At 41.0% G+C, this 27681-nt stretch overlaps 1 protein-coding gene across 1 annotated transcript; it reads left to right on the top strand.

The window, feature by feature from the left end:
* Positions 1–14: 14 nt before the first annotated feature.
* Positions 15–21752, top strand: si:dkey-150i13.2 (mitochondrial carnitine/acylcarnitine carrier protein). The gene is made up of 9 exons (XM_020935587.2): positions 15–237; positions 12177–12263; positions 13119–13246; positions 15920–16010; positions 17675–17792; positions 18603–18675; positions 18773–18882; positions 20072–20193; positions 21163–21752. The coding sequence occupies exons 1-9, from the start codon at positions 124–126 to the stop codon at positions 21223–21225; spliced, it is 906 nt and encodes a 301-aa protein (XP_020791246.1). The 5' UTR covers positions 15–123; the 3' UTR covers positions 21226–21752.
* Positions 21753–27681: the final 5929 nt, after the last annotated feature.

Genomic DNA, 27681 nt, shown 5'->3' with positions numbered 1-27681 from the left:
CCGAGCCCACCCGGGACACTCCCATGTCCGCTGACAGCACGAGCAGCGGAGGGACGGGCCGGGCCAGCATCAGGAGCTGGGCCGGGTAAAGGCGCAGTCTGTGGGCCATGAGGGACGGAGAGGATGGGGCAGGAGAGACTCGCCGCTGACAGAGTTTCCCCGCTCAAGAACTTTGTGGCCGGGGGCGTCGGGGGCGCGTGTCTGCTGCTGACTGGACACCCACTCGACACGATCAAGGCGAGTACTGCGTGGAAAAACAATAACTGTTTCATTTGAAGTGACATTCTTGTGACATTTAACACCTGTAATAATGTTGTTTCCTCCTCAAAAACAAACCTGGAGTTGTGTTTTGTTTCATTCACGCGTTTGACTCTATTATTAATCTGTCTACATCAGAAGTGTCAAACTCAAACTCACACGGACCAGAATTAAAAACTGGTGGCCCAAACTAAATATTTATTGAAGAATTTCCACAACATCTGCATGTTTTCTGTTCTTTTGAAATATGTAATGTGAAACATTTTCTTATTAAAATAAATGTTTAATAATAGTTTTGCTTAAACATTGAATCCAGAACAAGCAGAATATAAAATAATAACATTTTAAATCAATAATGTTTCTATAGTCGATCTGTAGCCGGTGGGCAGCTCCAAAACATATTTGATATGATCTCGCAGGCCAAATATAATTATATCTTGGGCCAAATTTGGACCCCGGGCCTGAGTTTGACATGTCTGGTCTACATCTCCAAAGCTCAGAATGCTCTGTTCCACCTTGTGATGTCATGAAGTTGTAGTTTTAAAGTGAACAGCTCCTTTAGTTGAGTAAAGACAGGAAATTCATCCAAATGATTCTAGTGAAGGTGTATGGAGTTTAAAAACACAGTGAAGCCCACCACATGACATGGAATAAAAAACTAAATGTGCAGGGTTTGTGTGTTAAATGTGTGTGAATGAAATCAAACACAACTGTTTGTGATGAGGAAACTACATTAGAACAGAGATCAGAAAATAGTTTCATATCGGCCTTTAAAGTCAAATAAAAATCTGAGTATGTTGGTTCATTGCAGAAAACATACGAGAGGGTAAAAAAATCAATCTCGATTTGAGAAACTTAGAGCACAGAGCCTGTCGACATTCTTGAACTGAATGAAGTTGTACGTCAGAGTTTGGTCGACTGGTTTAAGACACGTCTGACTGTTCTTTTCTACAACATCTAAACTGGAGCCAAATTTAAATGACATTTTTTTCCATCACTTTGACACACTTCTCTATTTAAAATGGACATAAACAAAACCACTCAAACAGAATCCCAAACAAGGTTACAGTTTTTCTAAACATAATTCCATCTCTGATAAATCATCACATCAGCTCATGGAGTCTGTGCTCAGGTGTTTTCTGTTCTGTTTCTCTCATGTGACAGAGTCGCTCCAACCTGTCTGTACTCTATTATGTCAAACAAACATACAAGAACAGTGTACATGTGTCTGAAAGTCTGTATGTACGTGTCATGTACATCCTCATACATGTCCTCCTCCATGTTTGACTTGTGTCAAATCTTTGGCCACTAGATTTGAAGTGTTCACAAATTGTGCACTTTTGCTGTTCTGGGTGAGTTTCTATTGACAGTGACAGAGTTTGGGCCAAAACCAAATTGAATTCTCTGCTCATGTGTTTGTGAATGAGATCTGTGTCCAGTGTTGAGAGAAAGAACCTGAGAAGTGAACTCAAGAGAAATGTTCAAAATAATTTGACCTGCGCCTCTGTTTAGGTTTGAATCAAATGATCCAAGTTTCAAAAATGTGTGAAAATGACTGAAAAAACAAAAACAAAAAACAAAACTGTAAAGTTGGAACAAATCCTAGACTAGACCAAGACTGCACCAGGACTAGACCAGACTAGATTAGGAATAGACCAGGACTAGACCAGGACTAGACCAGGACTAAACCAGGACTAAACCAGGACTAGACCAGGACTAGTCCAGGACTGGACCAGGACCAAATCACGTCTGAACTTGACTGAGACCAACAATTATGATCCAACAAGTACATGTGTGTGTATTTTTACTTTGTTTAAACTTTCTGCATGCAAGATATTGAAAGTTAAAATCAAAATGAATTAAATCATCAAAAAAATGAAAGCCATTATAAAAGAAATACTGTATATTCCAGTGCACTTTTTATGTACCATTAAATCTGTGGTATTTTGATAAGAAATAATATTCTGTATGTATCATAGTACACCACCTGCCCCCACCGCACTGACACACAGGGACACAGGAGGATGGGAGGGCATCTGACACCCAGAGATAGAGGAGGAGTTTATGCTTGGAATTTCTTAAATGCAGCTTATAAAATGTTAACAAATCAATTATAGTTAGAATTAGTGTTATCACCATTCTCAAATCTCAAGCTTGATTTTTTTACTAAAGAATTGACTGGATACTCAATACTGATTCCAATTCTCAAATGATTCTTTTAAAAAGCCAATGATGTTAATTTTGTCTTCTTGTATACTTTAACTTCTTAGGTTCTTTTTAAAGTCAATGCAGTAAAGTGTATTTACCTTGTTGACATGTTTCGACTGCTAGCTGCAAGCCATCTTCAGAACTGTCACCCAGGGTGACAGTTCCACGTGCTTTTACACTAGTTCACTTACACACAGGAAAGATTGATCAAGGTTTTTGTCAGTATCAGTACTTGCTTAAATCTGTTTTGATACTGGTTAGTATCAATTAGTATCTAATATCCCCCAGTCTCAAAATGAAGACAAACCTGCTGTATTTTGACGACTACAAAGTGGGTGATAAGACATTGGTGTTGAGAAGATTATCAGCTTAAAGTGCCACAAGGCTCTTTGTTGGACAAGGAAGTCACACAGATCTGGGGAGGAGGTACACTGTCCTCCTGTAAAATACTCCGTAAATATCTGTAGGGCTGTGGTCGACTAAAAACCTCTGCTGATGATTGACTCCCATTAAAAATGAGGCGTAGTCAAAGCTCTCAAAACTGTATGTATCTCTGTGTTTCTGCATCTGACTTCATGCACAAAACTGTCATTTATGCAGAAAAAAAGTACTAGAAAACAACGTATTTATGTAAAGACAGATTCAAGACTTTTAGCCGTAAGAATGTTGTTCCCTCCTCAAAAACAGACCTGGAGTTTTGTTTCATTCACACATGTTTCAGTAATCCTAATTTATCACTCTGTCTACATCTCCAAAGCTCCAAATGCTCTGTTCCACCTTGTGATGTCATGAAGTGGTAGTTTTCAAGTGAATGTCTCCTTTTACCTTTAGTTCTGTAAAGATTGGCAACTCCAGAACTGAAAAATTATTCTAGTAAAGGTGTGTGGAGTTTAAAAACACAGTGGAGCACTTTCTGTATCACCAAATGATGACATCACAAGGTGGAACAGAGTGATTTCAGTCTGAGAGAAGAACTCAGCCTAAATGTGCAGGGTTTGTGTTAAACTCCAGGTGTGTTTGTGATGAGGAAACTCCATTAGAACAGAGATCAGAACATATCGGAGCTTGAACCTTGTGAATCATGAGTTTATTCAGATTTTTTACAAATAAATACCAAAAAAAATAGACACTTTTCATTCATTCAGTTATTTTATTTGTTTGAGCAATGTCCAACAGCAACAGTATTAGAGAAAACAGATATGGACATGTACAGATTTGGGACGTCAAAAGACGAGGGTGAAGTTTAAAAGACTTATCATGTCCAACCCCAAATGTTTTATATAATCACGTGGTTGACACATACACACCTAAAATATCCAGTCTAAATATATATACACATACATACATATATACATGCATGCACAAATACAATCGTGGATAATATTGTTTGTTCCCCTCTGACAATGAAAGAAAAATCAATAATCATCACTGAAATAACTTGAAACTGGTAAAAGCAATAGTAAATAAAAATGTACTGAAAATTGTCCAACAAAAATCAAACATTGTTTTTCACCTGTGGTTCAACAGAATTATTAGAAAAAACTAAATAATGAAACTGGGCTGGACAAAACTGATGTTTCCTTTAACTTAATATTTTGTTACACAACCTTTTGAGACAAACTCTGCAAACAAATGATTTCTGTAACTGTCAATGAGACTTCTGCTCTGGTCAACTGGTATTTTGACCCACTCCACGTGAGCAAACTGTTCTTGTTGTCTCAGGTTTGAAGGTTCCTTCTCCAGACGCATGTTTCAGCTCATTTCACAGATGTTCAGTAGAAGTGAGATCTGGGCTCACAGAAGAACATTCCAGAACAGTCCAGTGTTTTGTTCTTAGTCATTCTTGTGTGTTTTTATCTGTGTGTTTTTATGGGTCATTATCCTGTTGGAAGAACCATGACCTACGACTGAGACAGAGCTTTCTGACAACACATTTTGTTCCAAAATATCTTAATAGTTTTGCTGCATCTGGCACAGATGCAGCAAAACAGCCCCAGAACAAAACCAAACCTCCTCCATGTTTCACAGTGGGGACAGAGTTCTTTTCTTGGTCTGCTTCATTTTTGCATCTGTGAACATAGAGCTGATGTGTCTTGCCAAAGAGCTTCAGTTTTGTCTCATCTGTCCAAAGAACATTCACCCAGAAGCTTTGTGGTTTGTCAATCTGCACTGAGACAAATTCCAGTCTCACTTTTTTTATGATTTGCTCTCAGCAGTGGTGTCCTCACATGAAGTCCACGTTGGCTCAAACACTGATGGATGGTGTGATCTGACACTGATGTACTTTGTCCTTCAACTTCACATTTCATTTGTTTGGAGGTTGTTCTGGGCTCTTTGGTTCCATTCGTATGATCCATCTCTTTGTCATCATTTTCCTCTTGCAGTCATGTTCAGGGAGGTTGGCTTCAGTCTTGTGGAGCTTAAACTTGTGAAGAACATGTGTAACTGTAATTACAGGAACATCAAGCTGCTTGGAGATGATCTTATTGTCTTTATCTTTAACCTGCTTGTCTCTCATGTTCTTTCTCGTCTCCTGACACAGTTCTCTTCTTCTCTTTCTCTGGTCCATGTTCAGTGTTGTGTCCATCATGTCTCCAAACAGCACAATGACACATGTCGCCCTTTAAACAGACAGACTGACTGAAGACAAGTTTGAAGAACCTGTGATGCAAATTAGAGACACACTGAAGTTTAACATGTCCCTATTGTCCAATTATTTACAATCTTTTCTAGAGGAACATCATTTTTGTCCAGGTCAGTTTCATTAGTTTGTTTTTTAATTATTCTGTTGAACAACAAATCAAAAACAGTGTCTGATTTTCATTGGTTATTTTTCAGGAATTTTTTATTTATTATTGCTTTTCTCAGTTTCAAGTTATTTCAGTAAAAAATGTTGCTTTTTCTTTCATTACCAGAGGGTACCAACAATATTATCCACAACTGTATGTTTTTGTTTATTGTTGTACAAACTAATAGTGGGGTAGGACTCCATAAGTTTTTTAAACTTCATCTTACTCCTTTTGAGCACCAGGTCCCAAATATGTTCAAGTACATATCACTATTTTGGTTATTGTTTTTGAATTTTGTTGTACCTGACTCAAACAAATAAATAAATGAATGAATGAATAATGATAAAGAAGGCACAGAGTTTATCTTTTATGAACCTACAAAGTAAACAGTAATAAGGATTAAAAAGTAAAGACTATGGTTTTCATTTATGGTCGTACAAACTGATAATAATGATAAAGTAGGGTTTATGATCGTACAAAATAGACATTGAGAGTGACAAATGTGAGGATTTCTTGTTCTCTTTCCTCTGTTTTTATTATACTTCACGTCTGCTTGGTGCTGTTGTCTCATACAAACCCTGTAAAAAGTAAAAATGCAGCTTTCAGTTAAAGTGTAATGGTGGAACATTTAAAGGTTAAACAGTGTTTGTTACTCATTGATTCTTGAGTTCTCTTCACTGTTCTGGGCTTCATTCCTTTTTCATGTCTACAAACAGACTGTGAAATGTTCCTGTGTGTCAGATGCCCTCCCTCCCCGTGTGTGTCAGATGCCCTTCCGTGTCTCCGTGTGTTCTTCTTGTGTGTAAAAGTTGCAGACATGTGTATGTTTCTTGGGTCAGTTCAGATTTCAGTTGTTTTTCTTCTCACATTTGTTAAAGGTGCACTGTGTAACTTGTCTGGTGGAGGGTTCGTCACCTGCTTGTCTCCACGGAGATGTGCCTAGAATGTTCCACAGTATGACAGATTCAAGATGGAATATTATGTAAAATGGAACTTTTAGCCCTAAGAATGTTGTTTCCTCCTCAAAAACAGTATTTCATTCACACATGTTTGAGTAATTTTTTATTATAAGTATTTTTACATCTCCAAAGCTCCAAATGCTCTGCTCCACCTTGTGATGTCATGAAGTGGTAGTTTTCAAGTGAACAGCTCCTTTAACCTTTAGTTCTGTAGAGATTGGCAACTCCAGAACTGAAAAATGATTCTAGTGAAGGTGTGTGGAGTTTAAAAACACAGTGGAGCACTTCCTGTATCACCACATGATGACATCACAAGGTGGAACAGAGTGATTTCAGTCTGAGAGAAAAAATCAGCCTAAATGTGTAATTTGTGTTAAACTCCAGGTGTGTTTGGAGGAAACTCCATTAGAACAGAGATCAGAACATAGTGTCATATTGAACCTTGAACCTTGTGAATCATGAGTTTAATCTGACTTTTTACAAATAAATACCAAAAAATAGCCTCTTTATTTTCAATCATTTTATTTGTTTGAGCAATGTACAACAACAGCAATATTAGAGAACACAGATATGGATGTGTACAGATTTGGGAGCTTAAGAATCTCCATGGAAACTTTTGCAAACTATATTACAGGTCAGATCTGTGGACTCCACTCACAGAAAGAATGGATGTTTTTTAACATATTTTTTTCCAGAAAACTTACACAGTGCACCTTTATGCTCCTGGAGGTGTAAAGGTGCATTGCGTAACTTTTCTGGTGAAGGGTCTGTCAAATGCTCGTCTCCATGGAGATGTTATTGTTTTGTCTGGAATGAGCTGCTCCATTATGGAAAAATCATTATCACAATTATTTTGGTCAATGTTGAAATCATGATTATTCAAACGATTATTTTGTTTGTTACATGATGCATTTATTCAGAATTTCTCTAAAAAAAACAACAACACTTTGCTATTGATAATTTACACACAACTTTCAAATTGAGACTAAATATCAGCTACAAATCTGAACCTTAGAGCAGTTTTATAAGACATAAAATGAATAAAATAAACTTTGAACATGAAATAAGGCAGAAAAACATAAATGTCTCCAAATGAAACTATATCCAGCTGTTCTACAATCTCTATATTTAATTATAATAATCTCTTATATTTAATCTCTATATTAAAAAATAAAATAATTATACTTAAACTTTTTTTAAGCTTTCATTCTGACTCGATTCTATGAGTTTGGAGATCGTTTGACACACAAATCGAAATTACATCCAAAATTCAATTAATTGCACAGATTTATTTCACAGGACAGCATTAAACCTTTTATTGTCATGGAGACCAAACCAGACCAAGGTACAGGTCAGATCTGTGGAGAGGCGACCCCACTCACAATCAGAATGTCAAGCTATTTTTGAACTGTAAAACCACCTAATTAATTGAAGTAAATGTTAGATAGATCTGTTTAATGTCACACTGTGGAACATTCCAGGCAGAGTAATTTTATATCCATAGAAAAGTGCAGAAAGTGACATGGTGCACCTGTAAATATGTGCAGTAGCTGTGGCTCATTTGGACAGTAGCAGATTTGCTTTTAGGCCTTGCAGCTTTCAAGGAACAGCACCACCCGGAGGAAAGGTCAAAGGGCAGGCTAAGTAAGGACATGTCACTCCTCGGGCACTAAGCACTTTCAGTCCTGGCCTTGTTTTGTAATTTCATCTCAGTGGAACTTTAAACATTGAACATTAACTGAAAAATGGTGGCGGTCCATCACAGTTTATTGAATTACAAGCTTTTTTATTACTCTTTAACGTATTCTTCTGTTGCTGCAGCCGATTCTAAACTACGGAAGCCGAGAGGGGTCACAACAAACGCAAACGCCACAACACATACAAATGCGACAACACAACAAAAAGCCACAACACACCAAAAAAAGCCACAACAGAAATGACCGTGGGACTCTATTTTAATGCAAACGCCGCAACAAATACAAACGCCACAACACAAACACAAATGCCACAACACATTAAAAAGCCACAACACATTAAAAAGCCACAACGGAAGTGGCAGCGGGACCGATCAAGCGGCAAGTGAAGAAGAAGAACTACAACGTGAAACGAATAATGATAAAACAATAAGTTACTTTTACTTACGTTTCCAACTTCTCCGTTCCTTTACTTTTCAAGTTGTAGCTCTTCTTCTTCACTTGCCGCTTGATCGGTGTGCGGTCTTCCTCAGAGTGTCACGTGATGTTGCTGCTCCACCGGTAGAAAGACAGCGCCAAAACCTGTTTAAATCATCTGACCAGACACGTCACAGCAACATCACGTGACACTCTGAGGAAGAGCGCTAGTGAAGAGTCGAAACTGTCAGGTATGAAAACAAACTCTAGGTCTGAAAAAAGAACCTAATAACATAAAACAGCTCATTTTTTATATTTTTAAATCCCTTCACCAGTCTTCAGTGTGGATCATTACTGTCATATTCCAAAGAAGTAAGATTTAAGTTCTTAATAACAGTTATTATATTTTATTATGTAGTAAATTAAGTAAAGGATCAGGCCTATGCAGTTCCCTCTTTTTTAATACTTTTAAGTGAAAAACCTGGATATATAGTGACAGTCCACGATATTATTGTGAGAGTTTTGATGGTACAATATCATGATATTTTGGTTATTGCTACATCTTTACTTTAAATATCTAGCATCCATCTAGTGTTTAGTCATTACAGGACTCTCGATTTCAAAAATACAAGATCTGAGCTGTAATGTAGAGTACTGCTGTAACGGAGAGGTACGGAGAATATCAGGCTGACCCTGTCCGGGTCTATGAAATGGCGTCCGGACTCGGAACACGGTCCGGCAGTTAGCAATCCTGGTGCACTCCCCTGACCCTCACGGTCCATTGGAGCAAAACTGAAAGTTTTTTGTGGCCCTTTAGGTGGCACTCGCCCTGTGGTTAAGAATCACTCTTCTAGACAAAGCGATAACATTTCCATGGATACAAGCAGGTAGAAGACCCCACAGTGAACCTTTAAAAGCTCCCATGAGTCCATCTAGTGTGATTTAGGAGCTTTGAGTTCCTCTGGAGTCTGAAAAGGACAGAGCGGCTCTCAGACTCGTGCTCTGTTGGACTTGTGAGACTCTTTTTTGGTATTTCTATTCTTAGAGAGACGCCTGGTGCTTCTGTGCTTCACGCGCAAGAGAAAAACGTCTGTTAGATTTATGAAGAGCTTCTGAGGCGGCCGAGGTTCAGTAACCAGTCCAAACCGGTGCGTAGTGTTGTTGTGTCCTTGGGCAAGACACTTCACCACCTCACCCAGTGTGAACGTGGTGTGTGTGGAGATCAATAATCAAGCATAATCACATCGAAATCACAGTTTGAGTGGACACAGTTAGCAAATCCCTGTATGTCAGATGCCCTCCCCTGTATGTCACAAAGGTCGCAGTTTTTGAAGTACCATCATTGCCTCCACTAGAACAATTTCTCCTGTTTTATTCTGCTTAAAAACTGCTCAGCCTGTAGTTTAGATCTGCACAACCCTGTTCTGAAACGTGATTCTTGTATTCATTTGTGAGTTCAGAGTTCAGTCTCTTTGTCAACTCTCCTGAACTCGTAAACTTTGAACTCTCCTGTTATCTTTCACAATGCTTGAAAATGTCAGAGAAATCACAATTCGACATTTTCCCCATTCATTCCTCATCGTATGTGTGAGTGTTGGTACTCTGTGGGGCCAATGGTGCAGACCAGTACCCTCACTTCAGTTAGTCTGTCCCAGGGCAGATGTGGCTTCAGAAGCAGCTTGGAGAGTGTAGAGTGTGTGAGTGAATACTAATGTACTGAACTGTAATGTGACGAGTGTGAAGCGGCTGGGATGAGGATCAGCTCTTCCAAGTCCGAGGCCATGGTTCTTGACTGGAAAAAGGTGTCTTGTCCTCTCCAGGTGGGTGGGGTGTCCCTGCCTCAAGTGGAGGAGGTCAAGTATCTTGGGGTCTTGTTCACGAGTGAGGAGAGATGGATCGTGAGATTGACAGGTGGATCGGTGCAGTGTCGGCAGTGATGCGGTCGCTGTATCGGACTGTTGTGGTGAAGAGGAGCTGAACAGAAAGACAAAGCGAAGACTCCGTTTACTGCTCAATCTACGTTCCTCTCTTCACCTGTGATCATGAGCTCTGGGTAATGACCGAAGGACAAGATCGCGGATACAAGCAGTCGAGATGAGTTTCCTCCGCAGGGTGTCTGGGTGCTACCTTAGAGATAGGGTGAGGAGCTCAGTCACACAGGAGGAGCGTGGAGTAGAGCCGCTGCTCCTCTGTGTTGAGAGGAGCAGCTGAGAGGAGGGCATCTGTTCCAGATGCCTCCTAGGCATGTCCCATCGGGACGAGGTGACGGGGAAGACCCAGGACACGCTGGAGGGACTATGTCTCTGGGCTGGCCTGGGAACACCTCGGGGTTCCCCTGGAGGAGCTGGAGGACGTGTCTGGGGTGAAGGAAGTCTGGGAGTCCCTGCTTAGACAGAAGAAGATGGATGAACTGTAATGGCTTTTACTTCACCTGCTTGTCACAATATTAAAGGTGTATTATTGTAAAAAGTCCCTTAGACTTTATTACTATCACATCATCCCTGTTTGACTGTGAGCTGATCATTTCTGTAATATGTGTTCTTTATCAGACAGAGGAGGCGTGGCCTAGTGGGTGAGTCTTTATCTCTGTAACTGCTGTGCTCTACCTTTTCTAACACTATCTCCCACTGCCACTCGTCCTGTTTCAAATGAGGATTAGTTCATAAATAATATTAGAAATGGATAAACAGATAATGGCACAGATATCCCATCATTTTAATGCAGTTCTGCCACGGTCAGTGAGAAATCCAATGAGTAACTGTGTGTGTTAATGCTGCACAAGTAGTTTTGGCAACAGTTTAATAAAATCTGAAGGTGAACCCAACATGGCGTCATATTGTTTTCAGTGGCCTTTGCTTTTTAGCTCATGGGCCCAAAAAATACATTTTCCAAAAGTAATTTTTTTCTTCTATATTATTTCTGCAATATGGGCTGGCGCCGCCCTCCTGTGTAAAGTTTCCGTCTACAACTCCACAACATGCGATAAAACTGAATAACACATGACTTCTCATAATTTAATGCTCACTTAAAGTGAGGCAGCAAAGCACAGTCACCTCACAGCAAAAGGGTCCCAGGTTATTTCACCAGGCCTGCGTGTGTGTGTGTGTGTGTGTGTGTGTGCGCGTGTGTGTGTGTGTGTGTGAAGTCCCTTTGTATATATTTCTATAAATGCATTTCTGACAAAACAAATAAACACTGTCTACTCTACTTAAAAGAAAAAAATCAAGATTTTTATTGCTCCACAAACCAAAGACCAAAAGAAGCTGCTTGGTAAGTGAACGTTTCCCCAGTGGACAGAAGAAGCAGACATACTTTTTATGGATTGACCTGATGTAGTTTGGAACAATGAATCAAAATCAAAATCAAAATTCAGTCGTGTCTAAGAGTTCCATTTGTCAGTAAACCAGGGTGAGACTGATGGAGGAAAACTTTGACTATTTTTGAGTTAAGTGGTCATGATGGTCATGTCTCTGATTTGTACGTGTGTGAAACCATTATGTAAAGGTGCACTGTGTAACTTTTTGCTTGTTTCTTTGGAATCATCACTGCTCTGGCTGGAATGTTCCACAGTGACATTAAACAGTTTTACCTTACATTTATTCAATTACAGGTGGTTTTATAGCTTAAAACAGATGGGGAAGGAATTTGGTCTGGTTTGGTCTCCATGAAGATAGAAAGGTTTAATGCCATACTGTGAAACTTTCCAGACAAAGTAATAACATCTCCATGGAGAAAAGGAGAAAAGATATACAATGCACATTAAAGTAATGTTATTCTGTTATTCAAAAAAGAAATGGTGAAGCTTTTCCTGCCTCAGCCCTAACCTGAAGCACTGTGCTCCTTTTGTGCAGGTGCGTCTGCAGACTCAGCCCAAAGGCCCTCAGTATGTGCTCTACAGTGGGACCTATGACTGCTTCAAGAAGACCGTCTCCAAAGAGGTAACAAACTCACACCAGAGCGAATGTTTATCTGACCTCTCCTCTGAACACCTGCAGGGTTTGTGTCTGGATCTGTGCTGTTTATTTGTAATACAGTCAGATAGACACAAGTATTGAATATCAAGATCGGGAATCGTTTACATCTAATTAAAACAATAAGAGAATTTACTTTCCCAGGACGTCTCGTAATGTTTGAACTTTTATTCATACAAAGCTGTTCAAACGTTACTCACAGAATAATTCTGAATGATTCTGCTATTATGTCCCCACACTCAGTGCAGATGAATAGGCCTATCTAATAAACAGAAAGTGTAAACAAGTGTGTGTGTTAGTTTCAGAGGAGTTTCAGTGTAGTTAGCTCCTCCTGCAGCAGATAGAAGACAGTGTCCACCAGCGTCTGACCACAACTGAACAAGCAGCTTGGATGAGCTGAGAAAAGTTTTCAACCTACATAAACTTTTGGCCAGATGATAAATTGAATTTCTCCTTTGCCCTGGATTCTACCTGGACGACTGAGGGATTCTACACTCATGACATTAATAACAGACCAATGATCTGCCCTCTTTCCCCGAGGTCACTCCCTCTAGTGTTAGCAATAGGTTTGATTGACGGTATTTCTATGGAAGGGGCGTTACCCTCAACAGCTCCACTCCTGATTGGCTCTTTGCTTGCTACTCTCGGTTGGACTTCCAAATATAGAACTCATCTCCAAATTCACTGTGGCCTTGATGAGCTTCATTTGACTGGAGCAGAACTCTGTGGGTGACGTCGCACTCCCCCAGTCCACTTCTTTATTCAGTCTATGTTCTGTGTCTCTGTATGATGCCTGTTCTTCCCTCTGCTCCACCCCTGCAGGGTCTGCTGGGCCTGTACAGAGGCATGGGGGCTCCTCTGCTGAGCGTGGCTCCCATTATGGCCATCAGCTTCTTTGGCTTTGCACTCGGCAAACAGCTGCAGCAGCCTGAGCCCAACCAGGCCCTCACGTAAGGATCATCTACGTACTCATGTAGACAAGGTTTAGACTGTCCTAGTTCAGACCTGGTATAGACCTGGTGTAGTTCTTTTTAGACCTGGTTTAGTTCTCATCTAATTCTCAACAATGGGTCCAGGCTAGAACACCAACATTTAGTCCCACTTTGAACTAGCACAGGCTGCCGCCGTGTCCTTTGGCTCACCTTCCCTGATGATGATGCAGACGGGCAGCCTTGTTTCCATCAGTTTACCCCAGGACAGCTGTGGCTTTGTTCTGATTTAGACCCAGTTTAGTAATGTCTACTGTTGGATTTTTTATTTATTCATATGAGGCGGGGTACCTGCAGCCGGCCTGTTGTGTGTGTGGTGAGGATGTGATCACAGTGTAGTCAGGTCAGGTTCATATGAGTTCACACCATGTAACCTAAAATGTTACAGATGACTGTGGTTTCTGGGGGAATTGGACTTCCAACAGATTCTTTTATAGGCTAGTTTAGCCCTGGTTTAGTCCTGGTTTATTCTTGGTTAAGTCCTGTTTCAGTGTTGGGTTTAGTCTTAGTTTAGCCGTTGTTTAGTCACATTTCTGTCCTGGTTTAGTCCTGGTATAGCCGTTGTTTAGTCCTGTGTCAGTCCCTGGTTTTGCCCTGATTCAGTCCTGGTTTAGTCCTGGTTTAGACCTGGTTTAGTCCTGGTTTAGACCTGGTTTAGTCCTGGTTTAATGTCTTTAGTACATTAGTCTTTAATCCATGTCTCATTAGCTGTATGTCTTATTTATACCCTTGTCATCATAAATGAATTGTGGCGTGATATGTTTGTGTTGCTTACGGTCCAGGAAATCTGAGCTCTCTTATAACCTTAGTGTGACCTAACCCTCCGTCCTCATTGGTTTATTTGGAGCCACACACCCCCTTCACTCCCCCTTCACTCCCCCAGCTCATGTTTCTGACCTCCAGCGGCGTCCTGGCCCCCCGGGGTACTCTGCTATGGTCAGTATTCACGTTCTAGTATTTGATGACGTCATAATTTCAGATGGAGGGCAGGAGGATGGATAAGTCTGTTACACTTCAAATAAATCTCCAAACGTTTGATCAGCTCCTCAAACTTGTCTTGTTAATCTTATGTCCTAAAGTCTTTTCACCTAACAACACTCACATCTTTGGGGTTGAATAATGGCACCACTTTCTGAAGCAGTTTATTTATTTTGATGGAGAAGAGGCTGAACTATGTGCCAGTTTTTATTTCCTATGGACAGGCTGGTAATTACACAGATATTAACCATAAACTAGTGATGTGTCGTCCATGTCGAGGCTTCGAAGCATGTGCCGAGTAATCCAGGAAGGCTTTGGTGAAGTGCGTATCGAGGCTTATATCGGTGACATGTGGTGACGTTCGAAGCCTCGTGAACCGCCTGTTCCACGTGACTGCTTCAGGAGGTGGTTCGCGGATTTGGTGCGTGATTTGAAACATAAAGGCCAAAGAAATGCAAGGGATGTCCCTTCACAATTTATGGATTTAGGTTATTGCAAGTTTGGTACATTCTATTTGAGATTCTTTTTTTTTTTTTTGTTGCAATGGAGCCAGCAAGTGGCTTTTCTCTGCACGCCTGCTTCATCTGTGCGCTGGGAAAGGTTTTTTTCAAAAGCAGGGGAAATTCTCTGTAAAAAAAGAAACCGTCTGAATCCAAATACTGTGGAGAAATTTATATTTTATATTTTTATATTTATATTTTTAAATAAAAATGAATAAAATTACTCTATTTTGCTGTCCTTATTGTCGCATAAGCACAGCCATAAAGTAGAAACACAAGCACAGTCACATTACAGCCCTGTCTCCAATTTGTTCCTACTTTTTCTTTTAAAATGACCGTTATATCATGAACACAGACTCCAGGTTAATAAATTCACAATTTATGTTGATATCACAAACACTGAAATATTTAATAATTCATTTGTTCAGTATAAATCTTTCCACCAGAACCATGATGATCATGTTGATTGTTCTATTATCACTCTGGCTGTTATACATTTTTTGTACACTTCAGTGCTTCATGGGACTTCATCTTATCATCACTACCATAAACATCAAAACAATAATTTTTGGAGCAAACCTGTAGTTGTATTTTGTTTCATTCACGTGCTTCATGAATCTATTCAGCCAAAGTTGTCTTCTCTGAGCCTCAGAATTGCTCAGATTGTTGCGTCACAGATAAAACTCCAGACTCGTTCATCATTTGTTTATTATGGCGTCATTTGTTGATTTTAAAGCTGCATTGTGCAACTTTTCTGGAGGAGGGTCCGTCAAAAGCTTTGGAGATGTTATTGCTTCGTCTGCTTCGTTTTTATCTCCATGGAGACCAAAGTAGACCAAGTTACAGGTCAGATCTGTGGAGAGGCAACCCTGCTCACAGTCCGATAATAATAACTGAATAAATGTAAAGTAGAGCTTTTTAATGTCATACTATGGAACATTCCAGACAGAGCAATGACATCTCCATAAAACCAAGCAGGTGAGGGACCCCCAGCCAAAAAGTGACAGTGCACTTTTAAGTTATGTGAAGAAATGTGAAATACTGATCCCAAGGTGTCCAAAAGCATGTTAACAGAGAATTAGAGCCACACAAATGCATAATATGTCTTCTGGGTTGATCATAAAATGTCCTTTTAATAGTGTGGTGTCCTCCTCAGACCCTCTCAGCTCTTCCTCTCGGGGTGTCTGGCCGGAGTCTTCACCACCACCATCGTCGTTCCAGGAGAAAGGATCAAATGTTTACTCCAGGTACAGAACTTGTTTTAAAGCTGCACTAGGTCACTTTTCAATTGGGGGTCCGTCACCTGCTTGTTTCTGTGGATATGTCATTGTTCTGTCTGGAATGTTCCACAGTGTGACATTAAACAGCTCTACTTTACATTTATTCGATTACAGATGGTTTTATAGCTCAAATACCTAGTCTGGTTTGGTCTCTGTGAAGATAGTGTGAAATAATGCAGACAAATAACAAATATAACAAAGAAAGAAAAGGATTTGATGGGTCTCCACTGGAAAAAGTTACACAATGCACCTTTAGTTATGGCTTATGTTTGTAAAGCAGTCTGTTTAAAGGAAAAACAAAGAGCCTGCTAAACCTTTACTCATACACATGTTGTGAGAAGTGTGCACCTGCCCAGGGGACTGCACACACAAGGTCACAGTGGCTCATCTTTTCTATTGTAAGATTCACAGTCCTGGTTTAGTCCTGGTTCAGTTCCGGTTTAGTTCTGGTTTAGTTCTGATCAGTGTTGGGAGTAACACGTTATAAAAGCAACAAATTACTGTATGTGTTGCTTTTTGCTGTATTGCAGTAATGTGGCATTACAGGGGAAAAAATAGTAATATTTACTCAGTACAAATGTGAGTAACGCACGTCACAATGCTTTTTTTTAACCTGGACTGAAATGGTGTTTTTTTTTTCCATACAAATGTGCTAAAATTACAGAGATATCAGCAGAGGTGAAACACCAGAGACACACCCACACAGACCGTCAGGTGACTGCGAGCGAAAGGACCGACACAGAACTTCACGCTCCACAGGACAAAGAGCAGCCAATGCCCAATCGCGCCTTGCAGACACCATGTTCCATGGGTCCTAGATTCCAAGTTCTAGTCCAAGCTTAATCCTAGTTTAGTCCTGGTTTAGTTCTTGTTTAGACCTGGTTCAGTCCTGGTTCAGTCCATATACAAAACTTAAGCATCTTCACAGTTCTTTTGGTGAGAGTAATTTAAAAGTGCTGCAATAGTCCTGTAATGTTTTACATTTTAAATACAGTAATATTGTAATGTAACTAATTACTTTGAAATCACAGTAACAAGTCATAAAGAACACATTACAGTTTTAAAGTCACTTGTCCAACAGTGGTTTTGATGTAGTAGTTGTAGCAGTCAGTGGTCCTATGCCACTGGGCACCTGGCTACTGATTTAAAGTTGTTCTGACACACTTGTGATATAAATCCACAGATAAATTCTTAGTCCTTTACTGGCTTACCAATGTCATCCACATATTCTACAATACAAACAATGCGGTCAAACACATTTTGACCCTGATCAGCAGCTCCTGTGGCTGCCTTCTTGGCCCTTAAATATGTTCAGGAGGGCACCACACTGTGGATGGAGGACAAAACAACAGGCAGGCAACAAATAAAAGGTCAAAATGGCTTCTATACAGTACTGGTTCAGTCCTGGTTCAGTCATGGTTTAGTCCTGGTTTGGTCCTGGTTTGGTCCTGGTTTAGTTTTAGTTTAGTCCAGTTCTTGTATTAGAATAACAGTTCTGATTTCTCCTCATTCTTTTGTCAAATGCATTTGTTCCTGGATGCGCTTTAGAAAAATTGCAAATATTATCTCTATATTGTCCGAAAAATCACAATTTGACCAAAACCAAAACCAAACCCGGTCCTCTTGTGCAGGTGCAGGCGAGCAGTGGACAGGTGAGGTACTCCGGGCCAGTGGACTGTGCTGTCAGACTGTACAAAGAGCACGGCATCAGGAGCATTTATAAAGGGACTGTCCTCACACTCATCAGAGGTACAACCACTGGGTTTAGACCTGGTTTAGATCTGGTTTAGTCCTGGTTTAGTCCTGGTTTAGTCCTGGTTTAGGCCTGGTTTAAACCTGGTTTAGTCCTGGTTTAGACCTGATTTAGTCCTGGTTTAGTCCTGGTTTAGACCTGATTTAGTCCTGGTTTAGACCTGGTTTAGTCCTGGTTTAGTCCTGGTTTAGTCCTGGTTTAGTCCCGGTTTAGACCCGGTTTAGTCCCGGTTTAGTCCTGGTTTAGACCTGGTTTAGTCCTGGTTTAGTCCTGGTTTAGTCCTGGTTTAGACCTGAGTTAGTCCTGGTTTAGTCCTGGTTTAGACCTGGTTTAGTCCTGGTTTAGTCCTGGTTTAGTCCTGGTTTAGACCTGATTTAGTCCTGGTTTAGTCCTGGTTTAGTCCTGGTTTAGTCCTGGTTTAGTCCTGGTTTAGTCCTGGTTTAGACCTGAGTTAGTCCTGGTTTAGACCTGATTTCGTCCTGGTTTAGTCCTGGTTTAGACCTGGTTTAGTCCTGGTTTAGACCTGAGTTAGTCCTGGTTTAGACCTGGTTTAGTCCTGGTTTAGTCCTGGTTTAGACCTGATTTCGTCCTGGTTTAGTCCTGGTTTAGACCTGATTTATTCCTGGTTTAGACCTGATTTAGTCCTGGTTTAGTCCTGGTTTAGTCCTGTTTCAGTCCTGGTTTAGTCCTGGTTTAGTCCTGGTTTAGTCCTGGTTTAGTCCTGGTTTAGTCCTGGTTAAAATAGTCAGGTGTAAATCATCTTTCTGTGGTTGTGTAAACATTCTCTCTGTGTTGTGTGGTTTCAGATGTGCCTTCTTCCGGCCTGTACTTCCTCACTTATGAATACCTCAAGAACATGCTGACTCCAGAGGGTCAAAGGTCAGTGATGGGGTCAAAGGTCAGGGATAGACCCAGACTTTAGGCCTGTAGTGCATTTGCTTCATCATGTGTGTGTGTGTGTGTGTGTGTGTTACAGTGTGTCTGAGCTGACCACTCCAAAGATCATCCTGGCCGGGGGCGTTGCCGGGATCCTGAACTGGATCATTGCTCTGCCTCCAGATGTGCTCAAGTCCAACTTCCAGACCGGTCAGAACTCCTTCTGCTCCTGCCGCTGAGTGCACGAAGCACCAAAACTTTAATCATGTCCACACTTTGAATCCTGTTGGAGTCTTGGTCCTGATTTGAGCCAAGTTTAGTCCTGATGTAGTCCTGGTTTGGTCTTGTTCTAATCCAGGTTAAGGTTCCAGGCTCAGTCCTTTTTACGTCCAGTTCTGATGTGGTTTGTACCAGTGTGAACACAGCCTTAGTCTGGGTTTAGAACAGAACAGAATAGAACAGAAAGTCTTTATTGTCATTATACAGTAGTATAATGAAATTCAGAGGTGCTCCGTTAAAGTGCAAGAATCAACAATTAACAAATAAAACAAATCAACAGTTCTCATTAAGTCTGGTGACAGTTTTGGGGAAGAAGCTGTCCCTGAGTCTGTTGGTCCTAACTGGTATTGACCTGAAGCACCTGTCAGAAGGCAGCAGGTTGAACAGGTGGATCCAGGGTGTGTTTTGTCTTTAATGATTTTCCTCGCTCTGCTGAGACAGCGAGAGTTGTATAACGTGGTTAAGGAAGACAGCTGGCAGTCAATAATGTCCTGTGCAGTGTTGGTGACCCTCTGCAGAAGCTTCCTGTCGGCCTCTGTGCAGGTAGAGTGCCACACTGTCACAGCAGAGGTCAGCAGGTGACCAATGGTGGAATGATAGAAGGTCACCAGCAGCTTGTGTTTAGTTGCTCCTTCCTGAGCAGGAAGTGTTGGTGCTGTTGGGCCTTTTTGACCAGTGCTGAGGTGTTGACTGACCAGGAGAGATACGCAGAGATGTGAACTCCAAGGAATTTGAAGGTCTCCACTCGCTCCACACTTTGGCTGTTGATGTACAGGGGGCAGGGGGGCTCTGTTCCTCTGAAAGTCCAGGATGAGTTCCTTAGTCTTGGTGATGTTCAGTGCCAAGTTGTTAGCTGCACACCACTCGCTGAGTTTCTGGACCTCATCTCTGTAGGAACGTCATTCCCCTGTGTTATCAGCCCCACCACTGTCGTGTCATCAGCAAATTTGACAGTGATGTTCAATGATGTTTAGTCCTGGTTTAGTCCATAATTCACTGCTGTAGAACTGCAGTAGTTAGTTGGTTCCTTAAATCAGCACAGACTTTTTCCCAGAGGGTTTGACAGTGGATTTCACTCTAATATTTGTGGAATGAGTCTGAAGGTTGTGTGTGTTTGCAGCGGCGGATGGGAAGTACCGTGGTCTGGTGGACGTGCTCCGGACTCTGCTGAAGGAGGAAGGGCCTAGAGCTCTTTATACAGGCTTCAACGCTGTGTTCCTGCGAGCCTTCCCCGCCAACGCTGTGAGTTTAGAAAGGGACCAATGTGGGACTAGTTAAAGGATCATTGCATTATTATTTTCACATACCTTTGCCTTTTTATAGCTGCAACAAAAGAATGCATTTTAGAGCCTAGGCCATGTGCAGTTGTTTTATTAGCATTGCGTTAGTGTTGTGATAGCGCTCCAAAGGGGGAGTGACTAAACGTGGAGAGCAAAGGAAGGAGAGGCTCAAAGAATCAAATATATATATATATATATATATATATATATATATATATATATATATATATATATATATATATATATATATATATATATATATATATATATATATTCTGAAGAGGTCTAAATCTGTTCTGTGTTAGCAGTTAATACCCCTCTTTAAATTTGATGTCATCATTTGAAACAGAGAAAAGGGCCTTGTATAACAATGTGGGAGATTTTTTGAAAGAAAAAGCCAAAATAGAATCTACAAATACTGAAACTTATTATTAATTAGGAAATGAGTCACACATCTCTCTGAAAGTGATTGGAAACAACAAAACATCATGACGACTATTTGAATCTGTTTAGTCAAAGTGTTACAACAAACAAGCCAAATAATCAAACTTGAGTTCAGTCCATTTGAGAGAAAATACAAACATATTCTTCCACAAATGCAAAAAGCTCTTCCTTCTGTTTTCACAAACTAAACAGTCTGTACTGACGCTAAAACAGACTGAAGTACGTTTGTCTGTGTCGCCATGTGTGTTTTGGTTCATCTGTGCTCTTTGCCTTTGACTTCTGCACAAACCTCAATGCTGTGATTTGATTGGTCATATAAATATCAGAGAATCCATCTTTTTCTGTGCAGGGTGAACTTTTTTATAGCCATTTAAACAAAATGATTTCACCTTAGTTTGTTTGTGCTGACACATGTGGCAATACCTTTGTGTGACAGTTTTATCATAATATGATTATTAAAATCAAATATTATTTTGTCTTGTTTCAGGCTTGTTTTCTTGGATTCGAAATGGCATTAAAGGTTCTGCACTGGGCTGCTCCGAACTGGTAGAGCCGCTGTGTTTGCACTCGACACCAAAGACACACATTTATTTTTATCATATTTTGGCCCGAGCCCCGACAGGGCGTAGGGCCTATTGCTTTCGCTACAAGGAGTGAGTGGGCAACGACGAGCACACGGGCGAATGCGAGAGGATGTGGTGCAGCTCTGTCCTCGGTCGCCCCCGGCATGAACAGCAGTATCCCAGTAACCCACGCCCAAGACCTGAGCCATATTTATCACTGTTAAAATGAATGGAAGTCAATGAGAGGTCATGGGGCGACCCTGACGAGATGGTGAATGACGAGCGCGTCAGTGCCCGTCACTCACCAATGACCCCACAGTGATGTGGGGAAGGTCGAGAGCTTTCAAAAAAGATAAAATATGCTATTCCCATGTTAATGGATATATCGTTTTTGCTCAAATTAGGCCCGAGCCCCGACAGGGCGTAGGGCCTATTGCTTCCGCTCAGCGGAGCGAATGGGAAGGGACGTGCGCATGTCCGAATGCGACAAGACGACATGCAACTATGTCCACGGTCGCCCCGGCACAAACAGCAGTATCCAGTAAACCACGCCAAGGCCTGAGCCATATTTACTACTGCTAAAATGAATGGAAGTCAATGGGAGGTCAGAGGGCGACCCCAGCGAGATGGTCCAGACGCGCCCGTCACTCACCAATGACCCCACGGTGACGTGGGGAAGGTCGAGAGCTTTCAAAAAATGTATAATATGTTGTTCTAATGTTTTCGGATATATTGTTTTTGCTAAAATTATTATTAGGCCCGAGCCCCGACAGGGCGTAGGGCCTATTGCTTCCTCAAAATGGGAAGGGACTGCGCATGTCCGAATGCGACAAGACACATGCAACTATGTCACGGTCGCCCCCGGCACGAACAGCAGTATCCCAGTAACCCACGCCAAGGCCTGGCTCATATTACTACTGCTAAAATGAATGGAAGTCAATGGAAGGCGATGGGTGACCTCGACGAGATGGCAAATGACGAGCGGTCAGTGCCGTCACTCACCAATGACCCCACGGTGACGTGGGGAAGGTCGAGAGCTTTCAAAAAACGTATAATATGTTGTTCTAAAGTTTTCGGATATATTGTTTTTGCTCGAATTATTATTATTATTATTATTTTTTATTATTTTTGCTCTTTGAACTCTAATTTTGACCCCTAAACACGTTCAAAAACTCACCAAACTTTGCCCAAAATTCAGAAGTGGCGAAAAATTCGATAAAATATAGGTTTCGTGCACGGGCATAAAAAAATGGCGACACAGCGCCACCTCGAAAAGTCAAAATACATTGCGCCTATGGGAGACGTCCCGACGTCAACTTTGTCGTAGAGCCTCCAAATTCGGTACACACATTTGTCATGTCAAGACAAACAAAAAATTTTATTATGGCCACGCCCCCTGACAAACCAGAAGGCGGCCATCTTGGATTGAAATTTCAGTCCGCGTTTTCGTTCACATTGCGTTTGAACGAACTCCTCTGAAGGCGCTTCACCCACAGGGCTGAAAATCACCGTACATCATCTACAGAAGTGGAACATCTAAAGTTAGCTGATTTTTTTTGATAACTGTCACGGTTTACGTGCGGCGAAGCCGCAAATTTCAGTCAAAATTTCGGCTAATTTCAAGGTGACATTATTTGCTCCTGTTCGCACAGACTTAGTCCGATCGTGCTGAAATTTGAATCACTAATGTGTGATCTCAGTCTGAATATAATACACTATAAAACATATGAAAAAACACTATAGCGCCCCCTAGCATAGACATGAAAGTCAACATTATCAGATCTGCACCAAATTTAGGAATTACATTCTATGCATAATTACGAGCAAAAAAGTATATTATGGACATGGCGAATTTTTCACTGTTGGCCAGCAGGGGCGCTAAAACTCCTCCCAAAAATAGAAAAAAATATATTACACGCACATGCTTAGTCTGATTGTGCTGAAATTTGAATCACTAATGTGTGATCTCAGTCTGAATATAATACACTATAAAACATATGAAAAGTGAACACTATAGCGCCCCCTACCATAGACATGAAACGTCAACATAGTCAGATCTGCACCAAATTTGGGAATTAAATTCTATGCATGATAACGAGCAAAAAATTATATTATGGACATGATACCATTTTCAGTGTTGGCCAGCAGGGGCGCAAAGACTCAAAAATTTGGCGCCTATGGGAGACGTCCCCGTCATCTTTGTCATACAGCCACGAAATTCGGTACACACATTCGTCATGTCAAGACAAACAAAAAATGTTATTATGGCCACGCCCCCTGACAAACCAGAAGGCGGCCATATTGGATTGAAATTTGAGTCCGCATTTTCGTTCACGTTGCGTTTGAACGAACTCCTCTGAAGGCGCTTCACCCACAGGGCTGAAAATCACCGTACATCATCTAGACAAGTGGAACATCTAAAGTTAGCTGATTTTTTTTGATAACTGTCACGGTTTACGTGCGGCGAAGCTGCAAAATTTGGTCAAAGTTTTGGCGAATTTCAAGGTGACATTATTTGCTCCTGTTCCCATACTTAGTCCGATCGTGTTGAAATTTGAATCACTAATGTGTGATCTCAGTCTGAATATAATACACTATAAAACATATGAAAAAACACTATAGCGCCCCCTAGCATAGACATGAAACATCAACATTGTCGGATCTGCACCAAATTTGGGAATTAAATTCTATTAATGACTAGAACAAAAAACATATATTGCTGACATGGGAATTTTTCAAGGTTGGCCAGTAGGGGGTGCAAAGAACATCTAAAGGTGCACTATGTCATTTTGCCATTTGTAGGCCCAGAGTTTGCAGACACGGCGTTTACGGTATGGTGTTGGCGGGGCACACTATTTGCGGGCATGGCGTTCGGCGGGCGTTCGCGGGCGCGGCGTTCGCGGGCGCGGCGTTCGCGGCGGGCGAGGGCCGTTCGACGCCGCTTGCGGCTTTTAATTATTTTTTATTTTTATTTCTTCTGCTCTTTGAGCTCTAATTTGACCCCCTAAACACGTTCAAAAACTCACCAAACTTGGCACAATATTCAGAAGTGGCGAAAAATTCGATAAAATATAGGTTTCGTGCACGGGCTTAAAAAAATGGCGACACAGCGCCACCTGGAAAACGCAAAAATTTCGCGCCTATGGGAGACGTCCCGGTCAACTTTGTCATACAGCCACAAAATTTGGTACATACATTCGTCATGTAAAGACAAACAAAAAATATTATTATGGCCACGCCCCCTGACACACCAGAAGGTGGCCATCTTGGATTGAAATTTGAGTCCGCGTTTTCGCTGACGTTGCGTTTGAACGAACTCCTCTGAAGGCGCTTCACCCACAGGGCTGAAAATCACCGTACATCATCTAGACAAGTGGAACATCTAAAGTTAGCTGATTTTTTTTTATAACTGTCACGGTTTACGTGCGGCAAAGCCGCAAAATTTGGTCAAAATTTCACCTAATTTCAAGGTGACATTATTTGCTCCTGTTCACACAGACTTAGTCCGATCGTGCAGAAATTTGAATCACTAATGTGTGATCTCAGTCTGAATATAATACACTATAAAACATATGAAAAGTGAACACTATAGCGCCCCCTACCATAGACATGAAACGTCAACATAGTCAGATCTGCACCAAATTTGGGAATTAAATTCTATGCATGATTACGAGCAAAAAATTATATTATGGACATGATACCATTTTCACTGTTGGCCAGCAGGGGCGCAAAGACTCAAAAATTTGGCGCCTATGGGAGACGTCCCCGTCATCTTTGTCGTAGAGCCACGAAATTCGGTACACACATTCATCATGTCAAGACAAACAAAAAATGTTATTATGGCCACGCCCCCTGACAAACCAGAAGGCGGCCATCTTGGATTGAATTTTCAGTCCGCATTTTCGTTCACATTGCGTTTGAACGAACTCCTCTGAAGGCGCTTCACCCACAGGGCTGAAAATCACCGTACATCATCTAGAGAAGTCGAACATCTAAAGTTAGCTGATTTTTTTTGATAACTGTCACGGTTTACATGCGGCGAAGCCGCAAAATTTGGTCAAAGTTTTGGCGAATTTCAAGGTGACACTATTTGCTCCTGTTCCCACAGACTTAGTCCAATCGTGCTGAAATTTGAATCACTAATGTGTGATCTCAGTCTGAATATAATACACTATAAAACATATGAAAAAACACTATAGCGCCCCCTACCATAGACATGAAACGTCAACATTGTCGGATTTGTACCAAATTTGGAAATTCAATTCTATTAATGACTAGAAGAAAAAACATATATTACTGACATGGGAATTTTTCAAGGTTGGCCAGCAGGGGGCGCAAAGAACATCTAAAGGCGTACTATGTCATTTTACTGTTTGCAGGCACAGAGTTTGCGGACACGGCGTTTAGGGTATGGTGTTGGCGGGGCGCACCATTTGTGGGCGCGGTGTTTGCGGGCGCGGCGGGCGCGGCGGGCGCGGCGGGCGAGGGCCGTTCGACGCCGCTTGCGGCTTTAATTATTATTATTTTTAATATTCTTATTATTATTCTGCTCTTTGAGCTCTAATTTGACCCCCTAAACATGTTCAAAAACTCACCAAACTTTGCCCAAAATTCAGAAGTGGCAAAAAATTCGATAAAATATAGGTTTCGTGCACGGACATAACAAAATGGTGACACAGCGCCACCTGGAAAAGTCAAAATAATTTTGCCTATGGGAGACATCCCGATGTCAACTTTGTCGTAGAGGCATGAAATTCAGTACACACATTCATCATGTGAAGACAAACAAAGATATTATTATGGCCACGCCCCCTGACGAAATTGTCTAAGTACTGACACTGCATTTTTGCTGACGTTGCATTTTCCCCCAATTTGTACCAAATTTGGAAATTAAATTCTGTGAACAACTAGACGCAAAAACATATTTTATTGGCATTGGGCATTTTTCATGGTTGGCCAGCAGGGGGTGCAAAGACAAAAAAAAAAACATTTAAATGGGCACTATGTAATTTTTCTGGTGGAGGATGTGTTGGAGCACAAAGTTAGAAAAATGGCAGGGTTAGGTTAAGAGTTAGGGTTAGGGTAAGGGCTAGGGTTAGAGTTGAGGTTGGGGCTGTGGTTAGGGTTATGACTAGGGTTAGGTTTAAGGTTAGAGTAACATTTAGATTTAGGCCTAGCGTTAGGCTTAGGGCTAGGGATTAGACCTGAGGTTGGAGTTTACAGATATTAGCGTTAGTGTGAGGCTCGGTGTTTGTGGGACACAACCTTTGCGAGGCGCAGCGGGTGCGACAGGTGAGGGCTGTTCGACGCCGCTTGCGGCTATAATTTTATAATCCATATTTGAATTTTTACCTGTGAATAATGTTTGGTTTGTATATATTATATATTATTATTGTGTTTCAGGGCTACATTTGTAATTATTGTCTAAAAAATAATAAAAAAGAAATGTATAAAACTGTTGTAATTAATTTGTTATGTGTGAATAAAACCAGGACTAAACCAGGACCAGGACTAATTCAGGACTAAACCAGTTAATATCTGAGACCAAACCAGCACTAAACCAAGATTAAACCTTCATGGCCTACTAACCAGGAGTTATAAATGCACAAACATTTGGGACTAAACTAGGACTTTGAAGCTTGAACTTCCAAGTCCTACTGGACTAAAGGTAAAATGTGTCTGTTAACTTGAAAACTACTGCTTATTGGCCGGGAGCCAGGTTCACCCCTCAGGATGTTTTTTGCTCCTTTTTTTTCACTCTTATCTTATATCTTGGGCCGTCACGAGTTGATAGGGACCAACCCCAACTCCACCCCGTTTGGTCTCAGGGCCCAAAAAACACCCTTTAAGAAAAGCTATTTGTGAAATGATGTAACTGTAAATATTAAGGTACTGTAACTGCATACGTGGTCAAATAACCCTAAAATTTGGCATGGTGTATCCTGACACATGGGGGAAACTAGCAGAAAAATATTCTGGGGCTTGCTGCCTTTCTACTGTCAAATATCACCCTCAACATACACCAAAAGACAAAAGAATGTCTGTCCACCTGACAAACTCTCATCAAATGTGATCATTTTCAAGCATTTTATTGCATATATCACTGCCTCAAATGTACATGAAAAACTTCCCATGTTCATAAGCTTCAATTTAAGACCAAGATGACCTTTGTATCTAGAGGGAAACAGCTGCTATGACCAAAGAAACTCACTGTATCTCAAATCGTCAGAAAGCAGAACTTTCAGATATTACCATTAGTTATGGGATTAAGTATGTTTTTTGTTTTTTTTTTCATAGAAACAATATTTGAAAAGAGTTGATTTATGTACTGTGAAATAAGTGAATAAATAAAAGTGAATAATATTTACAATATTAATGACAGGAAAAGCTGAAAACAGTGCGCACTGGTGGGCCGAATAAGTATTACTCCTAAAACTACATTA

The sequence above is a fragment of the Boleophthalmus pectinirostris genome, unplaced genomic scaffold, assembly GCF_026225935.1.
Source record: "Boleophthalmus pectinirostris isolate CB_2022bp ecotype Guang Dong unplaced genomic scaffold, ASM2622593v1 HiC_scaffold_8, whole genome shotgun sequence".
Lineage (NCBI taxonomy): Eukaryota > Metazoa > Chordata > Actinopteri > Gobiiformes > Gobiidae > Boleophthalmus > Boleophthalmus pectinirostris.
Note: the sequence above shows the minus strand (reverse complement) of the source record. Positions and strands in the feature narration are given on the sequence as shown.